Genomic DNA, 23,860 nt, shown 5'->3' with positions numbered 1-23,860 from the left:
GGTTGCCGCACTTCTCGTGGGGGACTCTCGCCCATCATCTTCAAGGGGATTGTACTGTTTCAAAGTATGAGCACACACACGCACGCACACACACACACAAATTCAAAAGGAAAAGAAAAATGGAATGAAATGCGTTGCACGAAGCAGGCGAAATGGCGTGCGAAGGGAAGGGCCGATCCGGCGTTGATGGCGTTGATGTTGGGGTCGCAAGCAATTTTTTTTTGGCTGTGGGCGACCCGGTTGCAGAGCAAGCGGTGGAAACATCACGTGGAGTTTCGGATCAAGGGGGAAAGTAGGCTAAGGAAAAGAGAGTCCGCCTGCCCCTGATGGTGTCGGTTCGGTTCGTGAAGCAGGAGCGCGATTGAAGAGCTCGAGCTTGATTGTGGAATGTAGGCAGTCAGAGCCCGATGGGGGACGGACGGTGTCGTATCGTGAAGGTGCAGCCGGGGGTAAGACTAGGCAAGGGATGGATTTTGGAATGTTTCACTGCACGAAAGGAAGGTGGTCATAAAAGAGAGGCGAGAGGGAGTGACACAGGGGAAGGAGGGCAGGTTGGGACAACGGGCACATTAAAACAGCGCCAAGAAAGAAAAGCAACCGGGGGAGGTTCCTCCATTCGCGCTTGACGCACGGGAAGGAAATGGGAAAATGATCGTGATGATTGGAGGACAACCGGGGGAGTAGGAGGACGCGGGGCGGGAAGACTGGTGGGGCTATTGTGCGTGAGTTTGGTTCGCCCAGGAAGCTGACGGTGAAGTCGGTTCGAGGTCGAAACACAAGGGAATTTCTCGTCCACACCACAGACGAACCTCGAGACATCCTTTTTTTTGCGCCAAGCCGGTTGGGATGTCGGTAAGGACGCGTGGAAATTTGGCTGCTTGTGGAAAAAAGCTCGCTAGCAACGATAACGACAACCAAGTGCGGTGGAGACGAAGTATTCCAAGGTTTTGGGAGCGATTTAGAGGATCCCGGAACTGTCGCCTGACATCGGTTGTTGTTATTGTTGTTGCTTTTGTTGCTGTTAGTGGAGAATGGTGGAGAATAAATTCTTTCTAAAACGCAACTAGAACGCACCAACCAATGTCCTGATGGAGCTTTTTCGGTGGAATAGCCTTTTTCCGGCTATGTTTAATGCTTTCGTATCTTGCTTCATACAATTCTCAGAATGTTCCTAGAATATCTAAAGCAGTTTATACATTGAAGACAAAGTTTATATGCAGATGATTATTGTCTTTGAATACATAATCGCTGTGGCGCAACAAAGGTAAAAGAAAATGTTTAGAACATGTACAAAAAATTAGAAATTAACAAAAAAAAAGCAGTAACAAAGCAAAGTAAAAAGAAAGTAACTCGACGTATGGAAAATAAATAAAAAGCAATTAAATTCAAGACAAACTGAAGTAAATCAAACATAGATAAAAAATATAAAAACGGACAAGATAATCTAAATTAAAGTAAAAAGCAAAGTGTATGGAAACATATTTGTAGCACTACCAGTTGCTTGCACGGGATTATCGGTTTCAAATTCATCCCCGATCATCCTCCCCCTGTACCCCTGTGCGGTTAAAGGTTATTGAAGGAAGCCAGAAATGGCAATAAAACAAGAGGTCTCTTATGATTGTAGTGCCCAAATTGAATTACTAAGAAAAATATGAAGAGGAAATATTGGAAAGAGTTTCGCAAAGTGTCAAATTCGCAATATTTTAAAAGTCGCGAAGAGAAACATTAGACCCAAAAGCAGATCCTCCTTAGCATTACACTTACTTTACTATACTGCTACTGCTTCATATGCTTGACTTGTTTTAGTATTAAACTTGTTTTAGTATTAGTTTAGTATTAGTAGCAGTATTAAAGTTTTAGTATTTAGTATAATTAGTATATTAAACATATTGTACGTACCTAACACACTTTGGAAGCTTTTGTGTGAAAGCATAATTCATTTGGAGCCCTTCTGCACCAACGCAATCCGAGCAGCAAATATAAACCTATTTCACTACATTGCAAGCGTTCCGGGAGTGCAACTTCCTCCGGACGTTAGGCACTCGTAAAACGCACGAAGCGAAATACCTGGCGAAGGAAGCGAAAGGGAAAAGGTTTGGAAGAGAAGCATGTGCCCTGGCCCGGAGACCGCTGCGCAACAAACATTTTGCGCGATTATCACGGTGGCCTTCTCGCGTGAACATTGCCCGAAGTCCGCGCTGAGATAGTTGCCTTATCGCCCGTTGGCCGTTGTGATTCGTGCAACGTTCTTGCTTGGTTTCGAAGCGACAAGTTTGAATTGTTCGTTAACGTCTTTTTGCGTTTCGAATCTTGCTGTTAGCGTTGCAGGAATGGTTACTCTTGAAATTGTTTTAACATTTTAATTTATGAATAGTTTAGTATTAATATAGACCACTATACTCTTGACACATCAGGAATAAAACAAGTCCATCAGTTCGATCTCTACAGTCACACAAGACGTGATCCCCGATCCTTTTCCATCTTACTACAGTTTCGACGCGCCAGATGTTTAGTTCCGGAAAAGTCTCTCCAGCCTCCGACGTCCCGTAGAGTTGCGATGAGGGTTATTGTAGTACCTTCCTCCATGGCTCTTTTTTCCATCTTCTGTACCTTCCCACCCTTGTGTCCGTTGACGGTTCGGAGAAGATTGTCTTTTTGTTTCCCCCTTTTTTGCGTCCTTCTTCCATGTCTTCTACACTCTACACTTCAATTGGAAAAATGGTTCGTATTTTCGGGGGTGGATTGGGAAAAAAAAGTGGAAAGCCATATTCTCCTTTCAAGGAAAAAGATAAGCTGAATGTAGGGAAAATTCGCCTTCAAACTGCTGCCTTGCCTGGCCTGGCAGCCTCTGGGGATCAGCCAGTGAGGTAAGGTGATAAAAAAGGTTTTTTTCCTTATTCCTTACATCCCTAGTCCCTTTTTTCGAACGTACTGCGTGTGTGTGTTCAACCTTTTCGTCTGATGGATCGGAAAATGGGTTTGGAACGGAAAAGTTTGCGATCTCTCGCCCCCACCGTTTAAATAATCGGGAAAAGTGTGGAAGTTTACCGCCGTACATCAGTTATGCCGTGGAAGATAACATTAATGGAGGCGCGCGAGCACACACGCAGCAGCTCCCACGTGTTCGAATTTCAAATGTTGTTCGGGATTTAAGTGGCGTTATGGCGCGCTATTGTTGCATTCGTTCTTCGTGCTTCGGGCGGTGACTGTGTGCAGTACGGTGCAATGGAAGCATAAATTGTGCGGGCGTCTTTGCAAGTCAAATTCAAATCGGCCGTTAATGAGTGGCGGTACTGTTGCAGCGTGCAAACGAACAATTAACTAATGATGATCTAGCGGCGATACAGCAAAGCGTTATTATCCTTAGATATAAAATTGTAAAATGAAAAGATTCTTTTATTCTCATTAACAACTTTGCGATGCTTGGAAAAAGTTGTAAAATGTGAGCTGAAATATTCGGTCGACCCAACAGAATATAGTGATCAATTCTAGAATCAATCTAGAGCACATGCGAAAGAAACCAATCAAAGTAGCTTGCGGGCAGCACGCATGCTTGACACTAATGACAGTAATGACAAGACCAGTGTTGAAAAAACAGAGCACAGAAACAGGTTGCGTGTCCCCAAAACAAAACCAAACAAAAAAAAAAAGGCATCAATTTTTGGTACAATCTTTCTTTCTCTCCCCGTTTTTTCACCCTGTTCTTCGTTGCTGTCCTTCATTTACGTTCATTACCATCTTTGGGCTTTAGGTTTTTGTTTTTCTCTATACCTGTTTCTTTCCTCGACCATCGTTACAAGGATCGGTTTGACACAAAGTTGGAGTCTGCAAAAGTCCTTCTTGTATCATTCTACCGAGTGACGTATCAAGTGGGGAATTGCTGATAGTATGTAGTTGTAAAAAAGTATATATAAACACTCATTGGTCGTTATTTTTATTCTTTTTCTTTTGTTGGCAACAACTCCCCCGTTCATCAATACTGAAGCATCCAGTATCTCAAAAAACCAATGCCGGACACTATTCGCATGTGGTTCCGGGTGATTCCAAGGGGAACGTTGCGAACTGACATGCATGTGTCCTCCTTCAGATGTGCTTGTGCACACGGTTTCCCACTGGTGACGATCGTACATTAAAAAAGAGGGAGAAGCGAAGTAAAGATACAAATAAAAAAAAAACGTTGGTCGTTCAATTTCTTAAGAAGGTTTCCGAGGTTCCCGGGGCCCGGAACGTTGCAAAGTTGCGGGACCTCCGAATGGTCCAAATGTGACCACGGCCGCCTGCTCTGCCGCTTGCGTTATCGCAGTGAATGGCGAAGAATGGCAAGGACTGGGAAGGAATAGGGTAGATTTGGTCGATTGAGACAGGCGAGTTCTTCTTCGCAAGTTCCCGGGGACCTGCTCCGAAAGGAGATCAGCAGCAGCAGCAGCACCAGCAGCCAGCTCTATCTCGCGGTAATGCCCCCGCACTTTGAAATATGCCGTTGTATTTTAGTGCGAATGACGTTGGTCAGTGTGGACAGTGGGCGGCTGTTGGGGATGCGGTGGGATGTAGGGGGTGGACGACGTTTCCCTTGCATCGTCGCGTTGATGTCGCCGTCCGTGGCCGTGTCGCGTGAAGAGGGCGAGAATTCCCCTTTAATATTATATTTCCCTTCCATCGTCGAAAATGAACCAACGTCGTCGCTCCTCCTAATCCCCGTGCGTCGTGGCCCCCTTTTTTCCCTGCCGTTGGCCATTCCCGCGCCCATAAGCTCTTCACATTTTGTGCGGTGTGTTTCACTAGCGCTCGAAGCCATCATCATCGTCGTTGTCGGCATCGAGCGGTGGTTCGTTCGCTTCGGTCGAGGTCTCTCCGTCCTCCCCGGGTTTCGCCCGGCCACCGCCCCTGTTCCAACTCTCCCACCCGGCCGGCCGCCAGCCGCACGCAATCGCCTCCTACGTTCGCTGATGATGAGGCCACGGCTGCTGTTTCTTTTTCCGCTTTTGCCCCTGCTTCGCTTTGCACGAGAAGGGCGAACGGCTGGCTGGCTGGCTGGCTGGCTGACTGGTTGTGTGCTGCTGCTGCTGCTGCTGTTGGGCCAGGCTGTGTAGCAGCGCTTGAAGTTGATGGCAACATTGGCAGCCATTGGTAAAATAGCATCAGCTCTCGAGCGCTACGGCCAAACAGCGTACCACCAGCAGCAGCAGCAGTAGAAAGAAGCAGAAAACGGGTCGTACCAGAAGAAACAAGGGCGCAGAGTCGGTGCGGAAAACGCTCACTCCGTATCCGCCATCGATCGTTCGCCGTTGCCGTTCGTTCGCTTTGTTCGTGTTGTGTGTTGTGCGCGCCCCGGTCTCGCTCTGTGGTCGGTCCGGTGTGCTTGGTGTTCAGTGTGTTCGGTGCGCTCTGTGCTATGTGCACACTGTTGTGAACGACACACCGAACAGCACACCAAGGGCTCTGGCACAGTTGGGCCATGAGCGCATCTTGATGGTGGTCAAAATTTTACCACTTAGCGCCCGAAGAAATTCTTGCAGATATTTGTTAAACAAACAGATTTAGCTTGCTTAAATTTAGAAACTATTTCCTTCACAAATTTATTATTAAATACATACTTTGTTTTTGATAACATTTCCAATAATTTATACAACTTTGCCTTTGAAAACCAAAAAAAAAATCATTTTTGAATATTCTTTATCGTTAGATCCTTATAAATTGAAATAATAATTTATATGTGATTTAAATGTAAAGTTATAATTCTTTGAATAACTATTTGGTCCGAATCTCGTATTGCCTGTTTTTTAATCAACTACTAATGCATTACATAATTTTTTTTTTTGTGTGTATAGTTGATATCTTCAAATTGCTTATTGCTGTTGGACTGTTTCATTATTATTTTATTAACGCTTAGAATGTCAATTCAAAGGTTTTTTCCAAGCTTCTTATAAAAGCTAGAGTTAGCACAAAGTATACTGCCAAATCAGTCCTTGAAGCGCAAGAGAATTGTTTCATTTTGACCGGAAAGTTTCGAATTCGAGTGTGCCGCATACCAAAGGCGGACACACCAGCAGCAACACTCGGTTCGGCTCCGGTGCGATTGTACTCTACCCCTCGCACATCACTTCAAGCCCCCTTGACATACACAACCCAACAGCTCTGTTCCGTTCCGTGGAACTTCGATTCCCGCAGCCACTACTCGTTCGCTGCCGTTGCTGTTGCCTCGGTCGAATCGTGTCGTCGTTGCTTCATTCCTCGTGCGGCTACCCCGTCAGTCCCATGCCCAACCCAACCCAACCTACCTGCCTTACCTCTTGGAAACCATTCACATACACACACACACACAAACACACAGCTGACACTCGCGTTTTCCCTTCATTTGCCGTACACACCACACCACCGGGCTCACCCTATTCCGCTTTACGCTCCTACCCCTCCTGTTCTTTATCCTTGGTTCCACATGGACTGTGTGTGCTGCTTTTTTGCTGCTGTGTTGTGCTGTGTACGCGCAGAAGGCCCAGCGAGTTGGCGAGATGGATTGCTCGGTCGAGAGTAAAGGGGCAGGGGGTAGTAGTCGACGACCGTGCGAGCGTTTTAGCTTCGAAAGCGCTTCAGTTGCTGCTTGCTCAGAGCCCTGTTAATCGAGATAGCAAAGCAACAACGATGGGTGAGCAGGACATAAGACCCCAATCATTACTATACGGTAAAGCGAGAGGGTAAGCAATGTGGTTGAGGTTTTTTTTTTTGTTACCTTCGCAACCTATCTCGCTCACACGAGCTTTCCATCTCCCTCGCATCGAATGGTATGGTAGGTTTTTTTTGACAGATGCCTACTTGGATGGTTCGCTTGCGTGCTGCTGTCAAATCGCTCTTCCTTTTTGAACCCTCGTCCGTTTGTGTTGCGCCGTGCTTCTCTTGCGCCCTGGTGGTTTTGGGTTCGTATGCAAGCTAAAGGGAGAGCCAGCGAACATCACGAGTTTGTGCGTTTGAAAGGGATGGAGAGAGTGAGATTTTTTTCCCCTTTGCTTGGTTCGCATTATTTTTGGGGTTGTTTTCTAGTCGAGTAAACGTGGATGCGATGGGAACGAAGAAGTAGGAACAGGATGTGCTGCAGGCCGGGGGTTAGGTTATCTTTCGTTCCTTCTCCCGTCGGTACGTTCGTCCTCGTTAAGGGTGATGGGTTTTTGTAGCTTCAAAACTCATCCCGCATCGCTCCGTCCTGGTTGCGTTCACCCGCGCGTACGGTGACACATGCTCGGTTGCTGTCTCTCTCTCTCTCTCTCTCTTTCTCGCTCTTTCTCTCATTCGCACACAGGCTGTTTGGATGCGTCCTTCCGCTGAGGATTGGAATGTTTTCCTCGGTGTCGGATTCGAATCCTCGGCGCTCCCAAGCGGAGCAATAGTGGGTAGTTGGTATCAACAATGCACACACTGTTTCGTCTACCCACATACGAGGGTATGTATGGGGTGGATCGTATATGATGCCTTTCGAATCCGTTCCCGAGCCCCGACGACTGGGAAGAAAAACTCGAAACCTCTGAAAGCCCCATGAGATATGCATGCGTGTGTGTGTGTGTGTGTGTGTTAGTGGATCTGGATGGAAAATGGTCCAAAAGTGTTTCGAGAGCGATGTGGCACACTAGACGGTACCAAAGGAACTCATATTGGACAGAATGGCGCATACTAAGTTGTTGGGGCTGCCTGAGCTGGGGTGTGCCTGCGAAGGATGCGAGGGATGTTGCATGAAGCACGGCACAACCTGTCAAGGTGGGGCGGTGGAATTGCCCGAAACGAAGCGTTCGAAGCACCAAACCGGAATATAAAACATCCACACATACACAAAACTTTGCCTGCTTCTTCATCCATCGGACGCCTGACTTTGCCTCACTCTGTCCAATTCAGATCGGACACCCTGCAAAACCCCCGATATGCACACCCTTCTTTCTGCACGTGGTCTAGATCGTCGCCGCCGTCGGGTGGCCTTCGTGTCCCCGTATCCCGCGCGTGCACATCTTTTTCGTCCTAGCCAGCGAATTTAGTTTGCCTCATATTTCTGTCCATGTTTTGTTGTTTATCCGTTGCGTATTCTTTTTTTTTTCATTTGGTATGCTTACTTCACCAAAACACACCACCCTCGCACACCCTCTTCGGATTCTAAGCTCACAAAAGTAGATGATGTCTCCCATTGGCAATAAAAAAACACCCAAAAATACGCAACCTTTTCGGCGGGTAGAGGGTCGTTTTTTTGTTGGTGTTGTTGTTTCGATTCCTTCCGCCACTTCCTTTGGGGGTGAGTTGGGTTGGATACGCGTACGTGTGCATCCCAGTGCTTAGCCGAGACACAAGACAAGAGCTGGGATAAAGGAGGTGGGTTTTAGAGAATATAAGGAATGCTTTCTTTGCAAAGTAGCCCCTTGATGGGGTGATGGGTGGTTGGACCGCCCGTTTCTACAAGCAAAAAGGATTTTGGCGGGCAAAATATGCACCATCGTAGACGTCAAATCGGTGCACTATTTTACAGACATCTAGTTGCATTAGTTTGATTACCTAGTGATGAGCTGTTTTCCAATGGATGCTTTACTAGTCGTTTGGAGTTACATCTAGGATTAAAGTTGTTTATGAGGATGAGCCAAAATTATAAAAGTCCTATTTTGGCAACATGTAAAGAGCATAACTTCGGGACCTTTCATACAAATATGTTTATCAAATCGCCATTTGGAGGTGTTTCTAGATCGCTCTCCAAACAATTATAATGCCAAACTACAATCAAAACAATAAAATAAAAACAAACAATGAACGCAAAGTACTTGAACGTGGCAGCGCACAAAAGAATGGGAATAAATCACCTACGTTCATCATCTCGGATCCTCAAAACAAGGATCAAGACTCGGAAGTATCGCATAAAAGGAAGAGGATGCACGGTATACCATTTGCGCAATTGCTGCTCACGAAACAGGCTGCTAGACTTGTCAGGTGCGCCCATGTCGTTGTTCTTCAAACGCCGATAAGAAACACCGACACCGTTGGCGGGAGTTTTGGCCAACTTTCTTCCCACTACGAATCATCAAACCATGCTGACGGCGACGGTTACGGATATAAACAAAATTTGGTCCAACATATATTTGGTACAAACGCACACTAACGTCCGAATACGGGTCCTCCGTTGCGTTTACCTGCCACCATGACGTGACTTGGAAGGAAGGAATCTCGTCCTACAGGCACGGCACGGCAAATCAAATGCCTAGGACGCTCGTCTATCTTTCGCCCTCTGGTTACCTGTACGTACCTTCAAGGATATGCGTGTAGAGGGATACGGACTAGGACCCGTTGATGATCCTTTGCATGTACTGCACACCCGCACACACACACACACCCTTGCAAGGGCCACCAGGAAAAACGTGTTTATTTTCAAAAAAAAATCCACCTTTTTCCTCTATCCCACTCACTGGGCGATCACTGGAGCGCTGTTCTATGTGAGGCGGTTTCTTTTGCCTTCGATCGTTTCGATCCTTCAGCCTGCCTTCGTTTTGCCTGTCCCAAAGGAGGATTAGAAGCCAACCCCGGAGAAAGGTTGCCTTTCCGGCCGTATATTTCCCTTTTTCCTCGTTGGTTGGAATGCTTGATGCATCGTCGCCTTCTTTATCGTCGTCCTTTTTGTGGGTTTTTTTTTCCTTCCTTCGAATGACAGCTCTCGCAATACTGCAGCAACGAAAAGCCTGTTTGACGTATCCGCTCGGTAAGCTTGGTTGTATGTGTTTGCGATACTGCCGCTTGGCTGTGCCTTGGACGTGCGACGAGTGCGTTCCTTTTGTTGTCAGCGATTCGTATACGCTCTCTCCCTCTCTCGCACGCGTTGCATTTTTTTTGGTCGTACCAATCCGAGAGCGTAAACGTGCATTTCGCTCTCGCACCACTGTTCGGTGCTCGCGACGGTGTACGGCGCTTCCTGGAAGTTTTGAACGCGCTTCGGCAAGTTTTACCTCGCCGGCGTTCCTACGGTACGCACGTACAATTTTTCAACGCGCTAACACGAACCACGGCGCGTACGTACGTTTGCTTGGGTTCGAATTTCGTACGCGCGCGCTTTTATCTCAAACTGGGTGCAATCGTTGCTGTATAAACCAGCCTCTACAAGCGTGTGGAAAAAAAATACCGTTTACAGTGGCAACAATCTTAGAGGAAGCTAAAGAAAAAACAAGGAATTTATGTGAAACATTTGTGAAAAAGTGTTTGGAAGAGTTTTTTGGCTTTTAAGTTTCCACGCTTCTTTCGTTCGAGTTTATGGGCAATCGTGCAAAAGTGAATGCTGTGTTGTGTTGTGCATTTCTCGCCTTAACTTATCCCGGTGTAAATCTAATGGTGTGCATCGTGTACGAAACTTCTGAATGTGCAGTTTAGGTGTGATTGCCGTGCCGGTGTCTTACTGTCGGTGCATCGCCACCACCGACGACGACACCTTTCTAACGCCGTGTTTGACGACGTGTGCAATTCTGTTATCCTGCGACTGCCACCAGCCTGCCACCATCGGCGGAAACTGTCCTTCGGCTCAATGTGCATCATAGAACATCCACTCGGCGGCGGTTATGCTGTAAGTGTTTTGATCCCGCAATATATGCTGCAGCCACATGGGTGTGACTTACAATACAATGCATCTTATCGCGGATGTTTGTGTGCGTTTGTGTTGCGCTGCATTGCGTTTGTTAGGGTTGTGTTTTTGTGTTGATGCAGAAGGAAGCGCATTGGTGCATCCTTTTGTCTATTTTTTGTTATTGGTGATGAGGAGAGTGCGAATTATATGGTTCAAGAGCTGGAAAATGGGATCATTTATTGAGGCAATTTTATTCGAATCGACTGTATGTGACTGAATGTACCGAGTGCAGCTATGAGGAAAGTGCATTAAATGATTGATTTAAATATGTGTGAAAGCTCAATTCACCCGCTGAAAACAGGTGACGTTAGAGCGATCGAAGTCTAAGGCAATCGGTGTCGAAAACTCGCCGTTAGCTTAGGCAGAACCACCTCGTCAGGTGTCCTCAAAAGGATTCACCCTCGCGAACGCACATGTGTATTGCATGATTTAGAAAACGCGTGAGAATCAATGTGGTTGCAAGTGCGCTAGAATCCCTCATTATCATGCCTCTTCAGCCTCGGGGTTTTACCGCGCAACGAGTCACAAACGACACCAACGTTGCAATCTGCAATCCATAAACTCGTCATCATCATCATCACTGTCGTCCACCCAATACGCAACCCAACACACCCTTCTCTCCCGCGTATCCAGTCCTTTGGTCGGTTGTTTTGTTGTTTTTTTTGTGCTTGATGTTCATTACGGTCTCGCTAAACCTCACGCCAGCCATTGATGGAGCCTATCTCCCTTTTGTATGTGTGTGTATGTGTGGTTTGAAGGGGGGAGCATGATCGCATTGGGAAAATGTGAACAAAACAACAACAAAAACTGCGAGCCTTCATCAAAAGTTAATTTCAAGAGAACTCCACCAACCGACAAGACAAACCGCTGGGGCGCTGAAGAAACGGCCTCGCAATATCTTGCGCGACGCGACGCGATATTGCTTTACGTCTCTCTTTCTGTTTCTCTGCCTTCTTACATAAATGCCCACTCTCTCTCTCTCTCTCTCTCTCTCTCTTTCGCTCCTTCTCTCTCACTGCTGTTCTGTCTCGTCTTTGCTTTATCCAGGGCTGCCTTTTCGTACACCTTCTTTTCACGGCGCTGCTTGCTTTTTGCGCTATTTTCCATTCCACTGTTTTACCGTGCAAGCAGGGTGGGAAACAAGAAGAAGGAGGAGGGTGGAAAAAGGGGGGTGATGTGGATGAACTGTTACCAATGAAGAAAAGGCAACGATCGTGTGGAGGGATCCCTTCGCATCACATCATATCCCCCTCTCTCTGCATACATTTCATCCGGATGGGGGGATAGGGTGTTTTTTTTTTTTGGTTGATGATGGGAAAATGAGCGAGCCATGAAGCCAAGAAAGCTCGCTTATTGGAAACTATAGCAACCGAAGCGATCGCCGACGAAAGAAAAGACGAAAGGAGAGAGCGATTCAAAAGCGTACATGAAAAGAAGGTAGAAAGAGAAATAGAGAGAGAGAGAGAGAGCACGATCAGTCAAGGGGTGCCCTACCCTGGAGTGTATGAGAAAATAAAGCTCAAGTGAAGAAAAACCGTTAACTACTTTTCTTCCCTCGCGAGCAGAGTTTAATAATCTTTTCTCTACCGTCAGGTTGCTATGGCAACGCTGCTGCCGTTGTGATACACCATCACGAGGATGGGGTGCTATGCGTAACAGGAGGGAAGGCGGTGGGTGAAGTGGGTTGAAAGAAGAGAAAGGGGTGGGCGGTGGCTCTCCTTCTCGCGTGCTCGATCGCGATCTCACCCGATCTCGGGCGTGCGCGCGTCTTTCACCATTGTGTGACCATGTTTTTCCATCGTTTTTTTATATTTTTATTCGGTTGGAAAAGAAAGCAGAAAGTGCAACCCCAAACTCAATAGACGAGGAGAGAGAGACTTGAAAATTTTCTTTCCCGTTGCTGGAGACGGGCCTGTCCGAGGAATTTTCGTCATCAAACATAACACTTCCTTGTCGGAGAATATCCAACATCCCTGAGCAATTCTTATCATTATCATCATCGCCACACCCGCCGCGAACTCCGGCTGTCTGTGGACATGAGGAATATGGGAACTCATTTTTATCCATTTTTAGTCGTGCGCGCGTTCTCCTGAAGATCCCGCCAGCCAAACCGCGACTGCGCAAGAATTCGTACGTCCGATCGTCGTCGGACGCTTTGTTGTGCGCCGAAGCGCCAAACAACGCAACCATTCTCACTCTACAGATTTTGGGGTTGGTGGGTGGCAGAAGATAAAATTATCCCACCCGCGATCGCGATCACTGTTTTCGGCACCGTTACCCAAAAGATAAACAGTATGCGAGGCCAGAGGTTTGCTCCATGTGCCAAAAACACCGATGATCGTCACTAGTTTGCGCGCGAAGAAAGTTGAAGCACTTCGTCTAGTTATGGTGGTCCAAAGTTGGCATTCCCAGTTCTCGATAGTAATTTTTATAACATTTGATTGACTCTTTTTGACAACTGAGCTCTTCTCTGCCCAGGTTTGGAGAACAAGGTTGCTTCACTGCTCCTAAAACCGTTTAAATGTTTTTGATTGGTGAGGTCTTTTTTTGTGACCAGAAAAAAAAAAAGGATGACGAAGACCTCTTCCCCCTCCTCTTCGTGTGCGTGGGAGGAATCGTGGAAAGAATTTTGGCGACGCCATTCGCGTACGACGCCAGCGACCCCCGACACCGGGTATAGGTGAAAGAAGAACTGGCTCGATGACCTCGCCATGTGGACGTTGGCGCTCGCCGCCGCCGTCGTCGTCGTCTTGGTCTCGGAACGTACGCTTCTTTTGTCCGTCGACCGTGCCCGACACGCAATCTTGTGCCTGCTTTATTTTCGAACCAAAAGGAAAGGAAGAGCGAAGCAACACACAGAGAGAAAAAAACACACACCTAAACAGGTCACGCAACGGACCCCGACGCGGGCTCCCCACAATCCGATGGAAAACAACAATCGTGATGGTCGTGTGAAAAAACCGTTTTCAAACAAAAAAAAAAAAAACCCTGAGCTGCGTGCTCTGGCATAGGGTCTCTTTTGGGGTTCTTATGTAGGGCGCTATAATTTTCCGAACAACTGGAGTTTAGAAAGAGTGTCTTGGTGATGATGGGAAAGAGGGTCCTTAGAGCTTGCCAGCTTCATTCTCCAAAAGGTCCTGGGAGATTGCATGCACTTGCTCCTCGCAAAGTAAAAAGTTGGATCTTCTTGCGATATTAAGAAAGCAAACGCTGAAGCTTCTGCACAGTACACATACGTCATCTCAAGAGAACGAACACACAAGTTTGAATTTTCGTCTATTTTTATCGGGAAACCCCGCGGACACGCTTTTTTATACATATATATTTTTAAAGTTGGAAGTGGAATTATGTTGTGGATGTATTTATATACATTTCTTGTTTTGTTTCGCCCAACACCCAATAGAAATCGGAGTTATGTCGCGGTTGCCCTGTAGTCTTGTGGTCGTTGCACGATGGCGTGCGTAAGATCGCGTGACTCTTGCCGTGCTGTCAGAAACCGGGATGGCCATAGGTCTGTTAGAAGAACCGAAACTTTTACCTACAGGGTACCGGTATTCTAATCGTGTGCGAGTGTTTGAAGGTTTGCTTTTTCTTTTGCTGCTCTGGGAAGGTTAAAACTACTATTTTACTAAAAAGCAACACTTTGTACGTTTTCTCTATGTTATTAGACAGTGTGTGGGTGTGTGTGTGTGATTGATCAAACGGGTACAAGAAAGTCAAGCCCCAGACGTCGATGAGAAGGACAACGACTAGGGCTTCCATTTCTCATCCAAAGCTTTTTGGTTTCCGTAACATTTTTATGTTGGGGAGTTGCTAAACTAGTTTTTGGGGAATACTATTTTAACTTCGTAACTTCATTTTGAAAGAATTCTTTACGACTCAAAGTCTCGTTAATGTAATTCTGTTTCTTCTTGGCGCTGCATGGCGCCCCGTAAGGTCATGTCGGCCATCTGATAGCTTACTAGACTCACTGATACCGGAATGGGATTCCAACTCTTGTACTGTCGTATGCTAAAGATCGAGTCCTCAATCAGCTTTCATCAATGAATCACCAGCCCACGTCTTCATTTGCTACCTGTTGAAAATGGTCCATAAACATCGTTTTGCGAATTGTTTCCAATCGTCCAATTAGCGAAATATGACCCCGGCCGACCGAGCAAGCGGCCCTTGTGGAGTCGCATTATGCCAAACGAAAACAAAACAAACCACACGCAAAAAAACGACCAACAATTATTGATACATACATATGGCGGGGTAGTCGAAAAGAAGAGTCGTCCCAACGTAAGAAAGGGGGAAAAACACCCGGGTGCATGTGTCTTCTTCCTCCGACCATCCCTTTTCCGTTTCGGGATAAGAAGCGGTCGGCTGTAAACAGTGGGCCAAATCATATGATTTTTATGATCGTTTATCGCGGCCCCTTAGGGTTAATTTATGTGATTATTGCACGTTTTTGGTGAGGGTGAAATTCGCCATTCATTCAACTTTTGTTTTGTTCGATTGATCGTTCACGGACGCATTTCATTCATGTTTGATGGTTGGATTTCATTGATTGATTGAGTTATGTTGTCTGTGTGTTTTTATGCAGTTGTGGTAATTTGACGTTTGATTTTTGGATTCAGCAGAGCCTACTTAATTAAAATATTTTGTTTTAGTTTTAGCTCATTTATTGTTTTCAAAGCACACTTGATCCTTAATTCCTGCTAGAAGGTTTTACGTTTGACAGATAAGAATTAGTCCAGTAGGAACTCCAGTAGGAGAAATGTTATTACATCTTTTATACACTTTTGATTGTAGTCACTTTCAATAACCGTATCCCTCTTTTCTGCTTCAATCTTTTCTGCAGCATTCAACACTAAAAATGGGTCAAGATACGGAAGCAACCACGGCCACGGCTGTCATTAGTATGCCTGTCAACACTCCCATTACTACCACGACTAACAGCACCAACAGCAGTACGACGCTGTGTGGCAACAAGCGCAAATACGATGAAATTTCCACCAGCACAACATCGGTCCCTCAGTCCACCGACAGTGACATGATCGTCGATGTGGTGGTTCAGCAAGAAACGTCCCCGGAAATGTCCCCGGTCCAACCGGAACAGCAGCAGCGACTGGAAAGTTCCGAACAAGAAGCGAACGATGGTATTAAAGCGTGCAAGAGTCCTCGATACGATGACGACTTGCACCAGCAGCAGGACAATGCTCAACAAGAACTGCCATCCCCTCCGGTGGTGTCTACCGCCCCAGCAACTGTCGAGAAGGCAGATGAAAGCTGTAATAGCAGCAGCATTAGTACAACTACTAGCGCCACGACGGCAACCGAGATTAGCAGTAGCTTAAGCAACGTTTGCAGTAGCACTAGCACAACCAGCAGCAGCAATAGCAGTATCACGGTCAGTAGTCCCTTCATTACCGCTTCCCCGACGATCCAGAGCCCAACGGCACCGATCCTGCTGACCGCTCCATTACCACCCGAACCGGAGGAGAATGCAATCGCCAAACTGGAAGCCGTGGCCGTACCGGGCGAAAGTGCCTGGAACTGTGAGCCGATTGTGGACAGCATCAGTAAGCTGCAGGCAGTTGCCGTCCCTGGTGAGGCGTGGGGCAGTGCGTCCGACAGTACCCGGTCGACACTAGCCACCACACTCCTCGTAGCGGACGATCTAGACGATGATGATGATGATTTCGAGGATGATTTCGATGACGACGAGACGATCCTGCCGGGCTATTCGTCGATGCGTTATCCCTGTTCACCAAACCGGGGCACTACGGTGGCATCCATCGCTGGATCAGGATACGCAAGTCCGGCCTACCCGAAACCGGGCTACTTCCCCGAACCGTACCAAAACTGTGCGCGTACCGGTGCAGCAAACAATGGTGCGCAGCAGTACGCCAATCGGGGGTACGGTTGGGCTCAGCACGGTTACTACTCGCCGCCTTACGAAGCGCCCACCTCACAGCAAACGATCCGCTGTGCGGAGAATGGTAAAAGCTACTTTGAGCTCGGTTCGGCTAATTATAGTAGTAATGCGGCAGCTGCGGCTGGAGTAGGTGCGGGTGGTTCCCCGGGTCCTATGAATCCTGCCATACCGCTGGGAGCAGCCCAACAACAGCAGCAGCAACAGCAACAGCAACAGCAGCAGCAGCAGCAGAGTCCTTTCGGTGCACCTGGAGTTATGCCGGGTGCGAGACCACATCATCTGAAACGTTGCTGTGATGGGCGCAACATGTCGTGTAGTAACAAGCAGTGCTACAAGGAGCGTCGCCTGAAGATGATGAACCTATCCATGTTCAAGCTGGCCCGATTCCGGCAAGCCTCGGATCAGTCGCTGTACCGGTCGGTGTTGATCTGCAACACGCTGAAATCGATCGAGCGAGAGATTGACAATGAGAATAAGGAATTCAGTCAACACCATCAACAGCAGCAGCAACATTTCCAGCAACACCAGCAACATCATTACCATCTACAGCAGCAACAACAGCAGCAGCAGCAACAACAACAACAGCAACATGCTAGCATGCATCATCATCTTTCTCCGCTGCCACCTCCGCCACCACCACCACCACTACCTCCAGCAACCACTACCACGGGTACAGCTGGGCCTGGCGATTACTTTGGCAATCGGCTCGGAGCGCCGAATCCCGCCAATCGACCCTCAACGCCAGGTGGTGGTCCTGGTGGCGTAGGATACGGTGATCCTTCCACGATAACGATGCAACTATCGCCGTACGATCAGCAGCAACACTCGCAACAACACATGTTACACCCGCTGCATCATCATCACCACCTCCAGCATCATCACCATCATCCCCATCCCCAGTCACAGCAACACCAGCAGCAGCAACAACAGCAAATGCAGCAACAGTTGCATCAGCAACAGCAGCAACATCAACACCTGCATCTACAGCATCAGTTACATCCGATGTCACCGCATCTGAGCAGCGCGAACGGTGGTCATCCACAACACCCATTGAAGGATCCTCAATCGGGACGGGCTACTCCATTCCCCGTGACCAACGGTTCGAGCAGCAACACCACCATCGAACTCTCCCCTAACAGTAGCAACAGTGGCAGCAATAGTGGTGACAGTGAAGGTGATATTGGCACCACAACCGTCAGCAGCAGTAGTAATAACAGCGCCGCTAGCGGTAATAGTACCAGTAGTAGTGATATTAGCAGTAATACCAGCAGTACAAGCAGCAGCAGCAGCACTTCCAGTACCTACGAGCAGCTAACAGCCATCCACAGCCATCATCACCACCATCACCATCAGCAGGATGAGCAGCAGATACTGCACCATCATCACCATCACCTCGAGACGGATGCGAACGGTCCAATCAATTGGGGATCGGTGCTTAGCTTGTCGTCCCAATCGGCGCTGGATCCGCTGAATGGAAGCGACCTGTTCGTAACGTCCCCTACCGGACCCGTACCAGTGGTGGTAGATGACGATGGCACGAGCAGTAGCAGTAGTAGCAGTAGTAGCGGTAGTAATAGTGCACCGTCATCCTCGAACGTCGTCGATGTGATCGTCGATGCTACTAGCTGTGATGAGAGTGGCGGAAGTTCCTTACCGTCCTCTTCTGTCTCAACTGTTGCCACATCCGTGCCATCGCAGGAGGAAGGCATCACCGGTGGCACGGTGAGTTCCGACGCTTCCGAAGCATCCGGGAGTGATGGTATCGGGACAGGGAGTAATTCTAATGGATCTGGACCGAATGGTGGTGGTGCTGGGGTCGATGGTCTAGATGGCAGCTCGGGTGAGTTGTCGGGGAATGGCTCTAGTTCGAGTACCAGCAGCAATAATGGCAGCAGCAGCAGTAGTAGTAGCAGCTCTAGCACCAGTGGCAACAGTACAAATGGTTCCTCCTCCTCGCCGGGAAAGTGCCAGGAAGTGGACACGGACGTTGACATGGAGGTAGCGACACCGGAAGATGATGTCGTAGATGATCCGACCGTGCCGGCGGCACCATCGGCAACGGCAGCCGAAGCAGGTAGTGACGATCACGAACGATCGATCTCACCCAGCTCGACGACTACCCTAACCTCGCTGACAACGCTTACGAGCAGTAATAGTAGTGCACGGTCCGACATCAGCCATCTGACGACGCTTACCAGCAGCAGTGCGGCCTCATCCCCACTGCTCTCTTCCTGTGCCTCCGCTCTGCAACACTACCACCATCACCACCACCACCATCATCATCATCAGCAGCAGCAGCACCATCAACAGCATCAACACAGCAGCCACTTTCTTCAGCACGGCTCAACCGGCAGCAGTAGTTCGATCGGTGGATCAAGCTGCTGGGAGTTTGCGTACCTGGACATGGATCTCGGCACAACGCACGAGCTGTACGATATGTTTCCGGGCTGCTACAAGATCGGTTCGTTCAATACGGGCGATCATGTGGATGTGCTCGGGCTGAAGGGTCCAATGCTCGAGGGTCCGAGCAAGGTTGTGTGTGGGGACAATGAGATGGACTCGTTCACGACGCACATCATGGTCGGGAGTTAGTATTGAACGGGTACCACGACCACCACCACCAACACCACCGTGCATCGGCGTGGATCGGCACGCTGAGTGTAAGACTGCGGTGATCGAAGATGGCTGTGCAATGCGTGCTTGCGTGTGTTAGTATGCGAGTCAATGGTTCCTTATAGCTGCTAGTGGATAGGGGTTTTTTGTTGTTGTTTAGGACGAGTACACAGTTCGGCTTCGCCTCCACCGTTAGGGATTTGAAAAAACGCTGTCGTTCCCCAATCAATACTGCTATTATAAATACAATATCAGGTGCGCAAAACAATTTGATTTTGACAGAACAGTGATCTTAGTAAGCGTTGCATTGGTTTGATTAGCAACGGCTGTCACTAGCTGGTACGACAGTCCCCACGCGTAAAGGAAAAACAGTATTTTTGGTGTTAAAAATGATTGTGCCATAGCTGTCACCATCCATCCACAGCCGCAATTTACAATCATCCTAATAGTAAAATCCGTAAGGTTCCTGAGGGTGGGTTTTTTTTTGTTGTTGCGCCGGTCTAACTGCGCTGTCAATTCCTCAAAGTCTGCGGTCCGTGTAGCCTGTCGAAGGAGAACATGCACTTTTCTTCACATTATTACCGATTCTACTCTATTCTAGTCTTTACAGTTTTCCAACTGTTTTTGTTTGTTTCCTCCTTTCAACTAGCGGAACTCTAAAATTCCACCCATATGTTTTGGAGTTGCAGGCACTAAGTGGAATTCGTGGCTAACTTAAGACGAAATGTGCAAGACCAGAAAAAAATGTGTCAATTGTGGGCGAACGGAGATAATATTAAATGGCGGCCGTTATTGTAAACCCTTGTTGCCTCTTTTATTTTGGTTTGTTTTAATACGAAAGCTGAACTTTAAATCATTCAAAAGCACAAACAAAAATAAAAAAAGGTTCGTTTCGGACAAACACAGTAGTAAGCAAGTAATTCAAAATCGAAAACAATCGAAGTGATGTATTAAACAAAACAAATGGACGAAAACGGGGGAAATGAAGAGCGAGATTAAATATTATATATGTTGTATACATTGTAGTGAGTAGTACGTGTAGGATACGCAAAAAGAAAAAAAAAACACGGGACAATTTAAACTAGTAAGAGCAGAGAGCAAGCAGCAGCAGCAGCAGAAACGGATTTTGATGTTTGAACATTTGATGTTGGTGTGGCAAGGAGGAGCTAAAATTGTTGTACCCCAAACTCGGTAGGAGAAAACCTCTTGGCAAAAAGAGCGGGACTTGCAATAATGCGTGTTTTAATAATGCGGAAGAAATCCTCCTTAGAGTTGGGTGTATAATCTTCATCTAGTTGTAGTAGAGTTCAAGTTTCGATTAAGCGGAAAGAACAAAAAAGAGTAATTTATTGATCTATAAATATACATAAATCGATATAGATATATATACATAGACCGTATATACTTATATATATACACACAAACACAAAAAAGCTAACAAGTTAAGGTGTAAATATAGCATTGTAGCAGGATGCAAAAAGGGAAGCATCGCCCAACTAGCATTTAATGAAAAGCAGAGGAAAACAACAGAACAGCAAACACAAATTCAGCAAGACAGCGACAAACAAAAACAAATCATGGCAGTGATGCTGCTCCTTTGTTCAGCCGCCATTGCACGAAAGGCGGGCGGTGCCGCGGGGTCGGTGATAAAGCCTAGCAAAAGGAACAAAAAATTAATTCAGAAAAAAGAACAAACGACGCGAAGAGACGAGTAATAAATCAGACAAAATACTGCAAATATTTAAATTGAAACAGTGTTGCGTATCTTCTATGTTTGACTAAAGTGATCCGAAAATAATTTAAAATTTTGAAATACTGGGGTTTGGATTGCTTCTACTACGCGCTTCGGCTGCTCTACGGCCAAAATAGTTTAAAATCAAGGCAGGCCAAGCATCTGTGCCCGGCCACTAGAGGGCGCTCAGATGGATTGAGCGACGCACCCTCTGTCGGAGTTTCAGAATGAGTGAAGCTTTGCCAAGCTTTTGGTAATGAGGAGCAACATGTTGTAGCACTAGCATGACTCTTTCAGAGGGTACAACATAGCTCCGGATTTCGAAAGCGTGATGAATAAAATAAAAGCAAATGAGTAAACCTTTTTTTCTCTTGGTTTTTGTTCAACTGCTTTTTACATTATTATCATTTAAAATTTGTTCCGAAAAAAAAATTAACTAAAATTCCATACTTTCTCCTGACACGCCATCCAGTCTCCTTCTGTCCAACCTTTCCCCATCGTTTGACAAGAGGATTTTTTCTGGTTTTATGCTAAAGTTTAAGACAGTTTCTTGAGCCTTTTAGGTGGACAAATAGTCTTTAATCAAGATAAGGATAAAACTGGCTGACTGGCACTGTCGACTCGGCGGCATGTCGGCAGAGGGTGCCTTCTTGGAGATTATTAACTTGAGGTCGCTTATATCAAATCCCTTTTGCAAATACTTCTCCTCCGTAGACTTCACGGTCCAACTTTGGATAATTTATGGAAGTAAAGTCGTGAAGACTAAGACCTCACGAGGTTGCAGTGGCGAAAAAGAATAGCTGAATTGATAAAATTATTTATTGTGTAGCAATTTAGCTCTACAATTACTTTGAACATTTTATCAACAGTTCTTCGATCATCAACCGACAGACTCGATCGTAGCTTAGTTTTCTCAAACCCTTTGTGTGTCCCAGAACAAGCATCCTTGCTTATTAAGCAGAAATACAAAAAATCTACTTTTTGATTAGTTTAAAGAGACTTAAAATCATTAGGCTCTTAATCCCACTGTTTAATTACCTTTAAATCGTTACATGTTTCCACTACGACGGGTGAGTGTGGTTTTGTTTTTAAATCCTTTATTTACACCCAACTGACGTGCTTCCTATCCACTATCCCGAGTGCAGACGCGTTCGTCGCCCCAACGCGGCGCACTTAATTTTGACCGGACAAAAATTTAGACAGGAAGTCCGTTGGTTTCGGTTCCTGGCTTTCCTTCCAGTAGCGCATAATGTGTCCCTTCTGCTTCCAGATCTCGACCGACTCCTTCAACTCCATCTGGCCCTTGATGACGAGCATATCGATCACGCGAATGTCGGTGACGTTCTTATGCTTGAGGAACTCTTCGCGCAGCTTTTCCCGGCACTGCTCCACCGATTTCGGGATGTCGTAGTCCATCACTGCAATGCAAAAAACTCATAAGTTACGATTCACCAACTTCTGATAACAATAACAATAACAAACCCTTGCCATCGGATCGATATCGTTAGTGTAGCGGGGCATTTCCTATGACATAACACGCAACGCCACCGTCCAGGCTCGCTACTTACCAATGTACGGAATTTGACGATACCATGCTTTGTAGAGGTTGAGCACACGTTTGCGTGCTTCCTCGCGGTCCACTGATAGGATGGGTCGCACGGATTGGACCGTCCGGCGTACGGCTTCGCGGCTAGCCATTCTCAAGCTATCGGTAAAAATCCGGAGAGGACGATGGGAAAAACTTGGAGCTCGAGCTGAAAGACGGATCCTGTGCAATCGAATGTTGTGACAGTTGTGTTGTTTTTCTCTTCTTCTTCTTCTTGCCCGTCAGCTGTCAATGAGGGGGCAGTTTTTAACAAAACGAAACGGTCAGCAAAGATAGCTATTGCTATCACTGGTTTACAATAATGGTCAATATTTTATCTGATTTATTAATAATGACACTTTATTTATTTGTGGCATAATTTTGTTGAGCTTCATTTGATAAAAATTATAGAACAAGCGATTCTTATGTAGAACTCCAGCTAATGAGAAACATTTATTAGGCTTCACGCGAATTGCTGCTGTCAAATGCGGCTTTGCAACCAACAAACAAATAAGTAAACAAACCAATCATACTACCGCGCTCAGCAACGCAACAAAAAATCACTTTAAATATACTGTGTAATTGTACTGATAGTGTAGTATAATGTAACAAAAGTTAATCAGCGCACATTCGACAGCAAAAAATTAAACCATGGAATATCTAACGGGTCTATCGCAAAAGGAAAATGTTCGTGCTGCCTGCAAGAAGTGCGGCTTCCCAGGTCATCTAACGTATCAGTGCCGAAACTACCTTACGGTATGGACAGCAAGTACAAACAACCGTGTAAACAACCGTGTTATCCTTACCGTTGTCGCTCACTCAACAAAACAGGTTGATCCACAAAGTCACGCGGTGGTGCCAAGCCAGCAGCGTCCGGGGAGTGAATCGCCGGAACAAAACTATCTCACCCCGCTGCAGGAGCTTCGCAAGCAGGAAGAGGAAGAGGAAAGACGGAAGGCAGAAAAGGCGGAACGCAAGGAACGTGCTCGGAGGGCGAAGGAAGCACGGAAGGAGAGGAAGAAGCGCAAACACAGGAAACGGTCCCGATCGCGGTCCTCGAACAGCTCGAGTTGTAGTTCCGACGAAAGCGATTCGGATAGTGGTAGCAGCGCACGCAAGAAAAGGAGTAAAAAGTACAAGAAAAAGCTCACGAAGAAGCGCAAAAAGTCCAAAAAGGGTAAGCACAGCCATAAGCGAAGCAGGGGCCACGATAGCAGCACGGATAGTTAGGAGTGCATTTGAGCTTAAGGTACGTATTCTTACCACAAAAGAATAGGAGCTAATTCCTTTTTTTAAATAAACCTTCTTAAACCCATATAGACTTAAACTGTTTAAGTTTATTAAACGTATTTGTATATTGCACATTGGCTAAATAAGATAATCGTT

General features: G+C 46.7%; 5 protein-coding genes across 6 annotated transcripts in view; 3 read left to right on the top strand and 2 right to left on the bottom strand.

The window, feature by feature from the left end:
• Positions 1 to 23,860, top strand: part of LOC126559183 (uncharacterized) — a 456,771-nt gene that overhangs the window by 267,717 nt on the left and 165,194 nt on the right. The gene's annotated exons all lie outside the window — the stretch shown is intronic.
• LOC126559512 (NADH dehydrogenase [ubiquinone] 1 alpha subcomplex subunit 7-like) overlaps positions 1 to 23,860 on the bottom strand; it is a 387,608-nt gene that overhangs the window by 287,913 nt on the left and 75,835 nt on the right. Inside the window, exon 5 of one of the 2 annotated variants that reach the window (XM_050215681.1) lies at positions 9,887 to 9,899. The exons of the other annotated variant lie outside the window; for it this stretch is intronic. The gene's annotated coding sequence lies outside the window, so the exon portion shown is untranslated. Of the gene's footprint in view, positions 1 to 9,886; positions 9,900 to 23,860 lie in introns of those variants that run through there. 2 annotated transcript variants of the gene reach the window in all.
• Positions 10,344 to 19,196, top strand: LOC126556777 (serine-rich adhesin for platelets). Its single transcript, XM_050212263.1, has 3 exons — positions 10,344 to 10,415; positions 10,446 to 10,564; positions 15,468 to 19,196. Exons 2-3 carry the CDS (start codon positions 10,526 to 10,528, stop codon positions 19,134 to 19,136), a joined length of 3,708 nt encoding a protein of 1,235 aa, XP_050068220.1. The 5' UTR covers positions 10,344 to 10,415; positions 10,446 to 10,525; the 3' UTR covers positions 19,137 to 19,196.
• On the bottom strand, positions 22,055 to 22,688 carry LOC126559433 (NADH dehydrogenase [ubiquinone] 1 alpha subcomplex subunit 6). The gene is made up of 2 exons (XM_050215589.1): positions 22,458 to 22,688; positions 22,055 to 22,307 (listed from the first exon to the last, which is right to left on the bottom strand). The coding sequence occupies exons 1-2, from the start codon at positions 22,585 to 22,587 to the stop codon at positions 22,063 to 22,065; spliced, it is 375 nt and encodes a 124-aa protein (XP_050071546.1). The 5' UTR covers positions 22,588 to 22,688; the 3' UTR covers positions 22,055 to 22,062.
• On the top strand, positions 23,126 to 23,704 carry LOC126559252 (protein SREK1IP1). Its single transcript, XM_050215381.1, has 2 exons — positions 23,126 to 23,230; positions 23,306 to 23,704. The coding sequence occupies exons 1-2, from the start codon at positions 23,126 to 23,128 to the stop codon at positions 23,702 to 23,704; spliced, it is 504 nt and encodes a 167-aa protein (XP_050071338.1).

This window comes from Anopheles maculipalpis, chromosome 2RL (genome assembly GCF_943734695.1).
Source record: "Anopheles maculipalpis chromosome 2RL, idAnoMacuDA_375_x, whole genome shotgun sequence".
In the NCBI taxonomy this organism is placed as follows: Eukaryota; Metazoa; Arthropoda; class Insecta; order Diptera; family Culicidae; genus Anopheles; species Anopheles maculipalpis.
The sequence above is the reverse complement of the archived record's forward strand: the minus strand, read 5'-3'. Positions and strand labels throughout refer to the sequence as shown.

Coding starts and splice junctions, on each gene's coding strand:
- LOC126556777 (XM_050212263.1), top strand. CDS start 10,526: ATGTGCATCATAGAACATCCACTCGGCGGCGGTTATGCT. Junction 10,565..15,467: donor CACTCGGCGGCGGTTATGCT/GTAAGTGTTTTG, acceptor TCTTTTCTGCAG/CATTCAACACTAAAAATGGG.
- LOC126559433 (XM_050215589.1), bottom strand. CDS start 22,587: ATGGCTAGCCGCGAAGCCGTACGCCGGACGGTCCAATCCGTGCGACCC. Junction 22,308..22,457: donor TCGTCAAATTCCGTACATTG/GTAAGTAGCGAG, acceptor TTTGCATTGCAG/TGATGGACTACGACATCCCG.
- LOC126559252 (XM_050215381.1), top strand. CDS start 23,126: ATGGAATATCTAACGGGTCTATCGCAAAAGGAAAATGTTCGTGCTGCC. Junction 23,231..23,305: donor AGTGCCGAAACTACCTTACG/GTATGGACAGCA, acceptor TCAACAAAACAG/GTTGATCCACAAAGTCACGC.